At 40.7% G+C, this 7,500-nt stretch overlaps 1 protein-coding gene across 3 annotated transcripts in view; it reads left to right on the forward strand.

Moving 5' to 3' along the window:
- gpr37l1a (G protein-coupled receptor 37 like 1a) overlaps window positions 1-3,133 on the forward strand; it is a 4,423-nt gene extending 1,290 nt beyond the window's left edge. For 2 of the 3 annotated variants that reach the window (XM_047802696.1, XM_047802693.1), the window contains 3 exons: window positions 35-66; window positions 698-1,249; window positions 1,939-3,133. In XM_047802696.1, the coding sequence (XP_047658652.1) occupies window positions 64-66; window positions 698-1,249; window positions 1,939-2,781 (1,398 nt within the window). In that variant the 5' untranslated portion in view covers window positions 35-63 and the 3' untranslated portion in view covers window positions 2,782-3,133. Of the gene's footprint in view, window positions 67-697; window positions 1,250-1,938 lie in introns of all 3 variants that reach the window. The other variant, XM_027156002.2, reaches the window with a different exon arrangement.
- Window positions 3,134-7,500: the final 4,367 nt, after the last annotated feature.

Consider the following 7,500-nt stretch of genomic DNA (forward strand, 5'->3'; position numbering starts at 1 on the left):
CTCCATTTGCTTTATCTGGCTGTGTTGTGTGCAGGAGGGACGGAGACTCGCCGTGTGAACAACATGGTAATAACTGATCATTTTACTGTATTTACACTAAATATTAGTGTAAACCTCTTCACTTACAATCACAAGGTTTTATTAATAAAAAAAACAAAGAAAACGAAAGCGCAGTTTAGCATCAGACCTATTATTATTATTATTATTATTATTATTATTATTATTATTATTATTATTATTGTTATTATTATTGTGTTGTTGTTGTTGTTGTTATTATTATTATTTTGACTTTTCTTGTTACATTTGTTTTATTCAGTTTTTCTTCCAGTGCTGTTCCAGTAGGCCAGATGTTTCTTCCCCTGGTAGTGTTTAAGGACCACAGTGTTCAGGAGACACTTAAACAACAATAGTTTTGTTGAGGATTTTGAGGATTTTAGTGAAGACTGAAAGTCCTGATAAAATGGTTGTTTTATTTCACACTCGTTGGTGATAATTGTGTCTTTGATGGTTTCCTCCTGTAGTAACAGTGCTGCAGGTTCCGTTATTGATGAGTTGATATGAGATTCTTAAATGGTCTGTTTGTGAAAATCATAGTTTTTCTAGTTATTATAGCAGTTAGCGAGCCACTTGCTGTTGCTGATCCTAACCAACTTGTTGATCTGTTTCTTTTACTAAATGTTGGTGTCCTGTTTTACAGTGGAGCCCCACAGAGGCGGCGTCACGTGACCTCCTCGCTGTCTCCCCCACAGGACTGGTCAGTGCCAGCTCAGTACTATCACATAGTGACAGTGTACCGCGAGAGTCAGTGGTCACACCCCAGGACAGTCAACGAAGGAGATTGGCACGTGGCTCTAATGATGGGAGATCGAAGCCAAGAACGGAGCATCACGAGCACCGACACCCTCGGCCCTTTGACCCGGACAGTTATTTCACCACGCCGAAGGTTTTTAATGGCTCTCTGTTGGTGCACAACCCTCTGTACCCGGTGACCGGTGAGTCGTACGGAGCGTATGCTGTGATGCTGTTAGCGCTGGTGGTGTTTGCAGTGGGTGTGGTCGCCAATCTGGCCGTCACCTGCGCTGTGTGGCACAACCACTATCTGCAGAACGCTCACAACTGTGTCCTGGCCAGTCTGGCACTCTGGGACCTTGGTGTGATCTTCTTCTGCCTTCCGGTCGTCATCTTCCACGAGCTCACCAAGAGACGACTAATGGGAGACTTGTCCTGCCGCCTTGTACCATATATAGAGGTCCGGTTTATCCTTTAATTAACATCGGTACAGTCAGTGAATGAGATTAATGAATGGATAAGTCAGTCAGGAAGTCAGTTAAAATGTTAATGAGTTTTACTGAAGTGCATGGCTTGTAATGAATCCTCATGTGTTGTATTGAGACAGAACCAAAAGCTCGAAGCTTCAGTGTGAAGCAGCTGTTCAGTGAGAATTCAGACTAAACTCAGTGAAGTCTGAGAAACTCAAACGAACCCCTCATTTCAATTCACATGCAAATGCACTTCCTGCTTAATTAGTCTGAGAGAAAGAGTGTGTGTGTGTGTGTGTGTATCATTGAGGTCAGACGTGTGTCCAATGAAGCTGTAGGTCAGTGGGTCTGAAGCAGAAGTGTGTGTTTATTTTGGAGGCTTTGTTCAGCACAGTGTGAAAATGTGATGTGCTTTTAAACACTACACTCGATCACTCGCTCATTTGCTCCATATCACAACAGAAGGAAACAAAACAGAAAAGGTTTACAAACTGTTTACAGGTATTATAACTATAATATAGAGAAGTGAATCATCTCAGTGTTTCTAAATGTAGACACAGTGGGACGGGGCTCTGTCAGACACATAGTGTGCAGACCTCGTTTAAGTTTTTTAATTTACAGATTTAACCTGTGTGTGTGTGTGTGTGTGTGTGTGTGTGTGTGTATGTGTGTGTCTCAGGTGACATCTATGGGAGTAAGCACCTTCAGTCTCTGTGCTCTGAGTGTTGATCGCTTCCAGACATTAACAAGCTCCTCCTCCTCTTCCTCCAAGACCCCCGAGTCTTTCAGCTCCATCGTGTCAAAGCTATCAGTGATCTGGGTGGGCTCTCTGCTCCTCGCCGTCCCCGAGCTCATGATCTGGCATTTGGAGACAGAGCTGTCTCGTGTCTCGCACCTCCCTGTTGACTCGTGTGTTCGTCTTCCACCTTCATCTCCACATTTCTCAGAATCTGTCTATTCCCTCGTCGTGACATACCATGAGTCGCGAATGTGGTGGATCTTCGGCTGTTTTTTCTGTCTGCCTTTGCTCTTCTCGTTCTCGTGCCATCTTCTGACGAGCCAGATTTCTGACGGTAATGTCACCTCCTCTTCCTGTCCTGCATCCTCGTCTTCCACCTTGTCCAAGAAGCTTGTCACTATGCTAGCGATCTTTTATGGAGTGTTCTGCCTTCCTGAACATGCCTGGAACATCAGCCTCACCTATGCCGGGGTGCAGGTGAACGGGGGAATTCTGGCCCTGCTGGCTCTGATCGGTCAGTTCCTGATGTTCGTCAGGGCCTCGGCCACGCCCATTTTGATCCTCAGCTTGTGTCGATCATTGGGGCAGAGCTTTGTGGACTGCTGCTGTTGCTGCTGTGAAGAATGTCTGCCCAAGAAACCTTCATCACCATCACTGGCATCATCATCTGTGTCTTCGTCATCATTGTCAGCAGTTTTGGAGAAAAACAAAAAGTCACAGGTCGACTTTGAGAAGAAAGTGAAAGAGAATTTAGCGGAGATGGCTATAGAAACTCCATGCTGAGACATCTTCGTCCTGATCTCAGCACCAAAACAAATACAACAGATCACACGGACTTCATTCACACTCGTATATTCCGACTTCTACTGACTCCACCCACTTAATCAGTGGAGTAATGAACTGGACCGTGTTTATAGTCGAGCTTAAGGACAGTTGTAAACAGGGACACACTGCCGAATGGAGCCACAGCTACAGTTTTTTATTCTAATGACCATAACACTAATGAGCTGTTAAATACTTATTCTTATGTGCTATTATCTTTCTTTGTTCCTTTAGCTGTATGCAACTAAATACAACCTTATTTTGTGATTTTAGAGTTTTGAGAAATAAAAACATGCTGGACATTTTGTTCAAATCCAAATGATTGATCATTATTTTCTTCTGAAGTCGAGATGCTGCCAAGTAACATTTGAAAAATTGCTCCCTGAGGTTTTCCATAATGTTTAAGGGTACTGATGATCAGAAAAGAGCTCAAAAAGTTAGACCTGTTCTATGAGTGTGTAATGTGAGTAAAGTAGAGTTAAATAGAATGCGAAGCTTTGAGCTTGAGTGAGAACACACTGATAAACACTGATAAACACTGATACTGATAAACACTGACACAGATACAAACTGATAAACACTGATGAACACTGACAGATAAACACTGATAAACACTGATACTGATAAACACTGACACAGATACACACTGATAAACACAGATAAACACTGACAGAAAAACACTGATAAACACTGATAAATACTGACACTGATAAACACTGACAGATAAACACTGATAAACACTGACACTGATAAACACTGACACTGATAAACACTGATAAACACTGACACAGATAAACAGATAAACACTGATAAACACTGACACTGATAAACACTGACAGATAAGCACTGATAAACACTGACACATAAACACTGATAAACACTGACAGATAAGCACTGATAAACACTGACACTGATAAACACTGATACAAATAAACAATGATAAACACTGACACTGATACACACTGATAAACACTGATACTGATAAACACCGATACAAAGAAACAATGATAAACACTGACACTGATACACACTGATAAACACTGATACTGATAAACACTGATAAACACACACAGATAAACACTGATAAACACTGACAGATAAACACTGATAAACACTGACACTGATACACACTGATAAACACACACTGATAAACACTGACACTGATAAACACTGATAAACACTGACAGATAAACACTGATAAACACTGACACTGATACACACTGATAAACACACACTGATAAACACTGACACTGATAAACACTGATAAACACTGACAGATAAACACTGATACACACCGACACTGATAAACACTGATACAAATAAACATTGATAAAGATAAACACTGATAAACACTGACAGATAAGCACTGATAAACACTGACACTGATAAACACTGATAAACACTGACACTGATAAACACTGATAAACACTAATAAACACACACTGATAAACACTGACACTGATAAACACTGATACACACTGACACTGATAAACACTGATACAAATAAACATTGACACAGATAAACACTGATAAACACTGATAAACACTGACAGATAAGCAATGATAAACACTGACACTGATACACACTGATAAACACTGACACTGATAAACACTGATACAAATAAACAATGATAAACACTGACACTGATACACATTGATAAACACTGATACTGATAAACACTGATAAACACTGCTACAGATAAACACTGATAAACACTGATACAGATAAACACTGATAAACACACACAGATAAACACTGATAAACACTGATAAACACTGACAGATAAACACTGATAAACACTGACACTGATACACACTGATAAACACTGATAAACACACACTGATAAACACTGATAAACACTGATACAGATAAACACTGATAAACACTGATAAACACACACAGAGATAAACACTGCTAAACACTGATAAACACTGACAGATAAACACTGATAAACACTGACACTGATACACACTGATAAACACACAGAGATAAAGACTGATTAACACTGACAAATCTGTATGTGTGTGTGTGTGTGTGTGTGTGTGTGTGTGTGTGTGTTGTAAATCTTGAAGTTTGTATTGTATTTTTTTAACTGAATAAAAAATGACAGTTCTTCTGGTCTTTCGGCTGGACACAGAGAAAATATTCATAAACTCTGTTTGAGCTTCACAGAACACAGAAATATCATTCAGAATGTTAACTTTCTCACAGACCCAAAACTCCCACTCATCACAAACACACACACACACACACACACACATACACACACACACACACACACACACACACACACACACACACACACACACACACAGAGTAAATTTGTAAGAACCGTATTGTTCCATCAGCCCCCTCAAAGCTCCTCTGTGTTACTCAGCAACCAACACACACGCACCACCCTTCGTCTTTCACAGTGCGGTTGCTAAGCAACCATTACACATCGTCGCGGCCTCCGGACACGGCCTTTAGTGCTTTACTGAGAGCAAAAGTTCTTTATGATTATTTATAAAATAGATGTGTTTATGGAAAAAAGTGTCATATTTTATGTTTTGTGGATTTTGGTGAAAGTTTCTAACATGCTATAGAACATTCTCCTAGGGTTCTCTGCCTCGAGCAGATCTGAATGTAGTTATGGCTCTAAAACACCATTATGGTGTTCAGTATGTTCAGTACCACATTTTCTAGAAGCGCTTTCTGTTTCTAATGTAAAGTGCTGGATGTTAAAGTTCCTAAAACCTCCTACATGTTTCTACACTGAGCTTCTGGGGATCAAACACAGAGCCTACTTTAAATATGTCACATGTCTGTTACACTGCTGCATAAAAACACCTACACAAAAGCAGATTCTCACTCAGACTGGAATCTACAGCACTGTACACCATTTCTCTCTCTCTCTCTCTCTCTCTCTCTCTCTCTCTCTCTCTCTCACACACACACACACACACACACACACACACACACACACACACACACACACCACAAATGAAGGGATAATGCATGAATTTATTATTGTAGAATTAAAATCAGAAGTCAAAACAAATAAGTGATGCAGCTAAAGTGTGTGTGTGTGTGTGTGTGTGTGTGTGTGTGTGTGTGTGTGTGTGTGTGTGTGTGTGTGTGTTAGCCTGCCTTTGTGTGAACTGACAGTTGTCTCCTCTAGAAAAATGAGGGAAATGCTCACTGTGTGCTTTTCATATTTCCATAATTGTGGTGTGGATTGTTTTGGTATGAATCAATGTCAATTCAGTGTCCAGATCCCTACATGATCAGATCCGGAACGAGAAACCACAGCTCAAAACACACACACACACACACACACACACACACACACACACACACACACACACACACACACACACACACACACACACAGTACACTCACTCATACACTCACTCATACACACACACTCATACACTCTCATTCATACACACACTCGTACACACACATACATACAAACACACAGACACAGACACAGACAAACACACACACACACACACACACACACACACACACACACACACACACACACACACACACACACACACACACACACAGTGTCACTGCTCAAGGTCATGGGAAAATTGTTCTGAGCTGGATTGAAGTTAGATTCTGACTTGATTAGTTTCTGACTCTTTGTAAGGATCACTAGTCTGGTATCTGTGTGTGTGTGTGTGTGTGTGTGTGTGTGTGTGTGTGTGTGTGTGTGTGTGTGTGTGTGTGTGTGTGTGTGTATGTGTGTGTTTGTATGAGTGTGTGTTTGTATGTGTGTGTCTGTGTATGTATATGTGTGTGTATGTGTGTGAGTTTGTGTGGGGGCGGGGGTTGTGTGTGTGTGTGTGTGTTTTGATCTCTGTGTGAGAGAGAGTGAGAGTGTGTGTGTGTTTGTATATGTGTGTATTTGTATGTGTGAGAGAGTGTTTGTATGTGTGTGTATGTGTGTGAGTTAGTGTGGGGGGGTTGTGTATGTGTGTATTTGCATGTGTGTGTTTGTATGTGTGTGTGTGCAATGAGTGTGTGTGTGTGGGGGGGGGGGGTAGAGACCTGAGAACATTCACTCCTCCATGAACTGCTGGTCCTACATAGTACCATCTGCACTGTGCCTCTATCACACTAAGTCACGTCAAAATATATTTTTCTTTAGTTAGCTCTTAGGTGTAGTAAAACTAATGACTGACCAAACCTAAGAAGGCAGCAGAAGACACACACACACACACAGGGTTTAATTCACACAGAACCTTTTGTGTGTGTGTGTGTGTGTGTGTGTGTGTGTGTGTGTGTGTGTGTGTGTGTGTGTGTGTGTGAGAGAGAGAGAGAGAGAGAGAGAGAGAGAGAGAGAGAGAGAGAGAGAGAGAGAGAGAGAGAGAGACTTTGACTTTTTAAAAACCTTTATTCTACACAGGTCATATTATGTGGTCAGAGTGACCCAATAAATAGTAAAATAAATTGATAAAAATATGAAATAAATAAATAAGAATAAAATAACACAGTAAAAGTATCAAGATAGAAAATGTGCAGAATGGAGCTCTTCATCATTAAGATAACACAGAGCTTTTCTGTGGCACCAGATTTTTTCAAAACATTGCAAATTTTTAGTTTTCTTATAGAACTGGAAATCTACTAGAATCCTGGACTTTATCATTGCTGTCGTTCTTATTAAAACATCATGGCTGCCTTTCTG

This window comes from Tachysurus fulvidraco, chromosome 2 (assembly GCF_022655615.1).
Source record: "Tachysurus fulvidraco isolate hzauxx_2018 chromosome 2, HZAU_PFXX_2.0, whole genome shotgun sequence".
Lineage (NCBI taxonomy): Eukaryota > Metazoa > Chordata > Actinopteri > Siluriformes > Bagridae > Tachysurus > Tachysurus fulvidraco.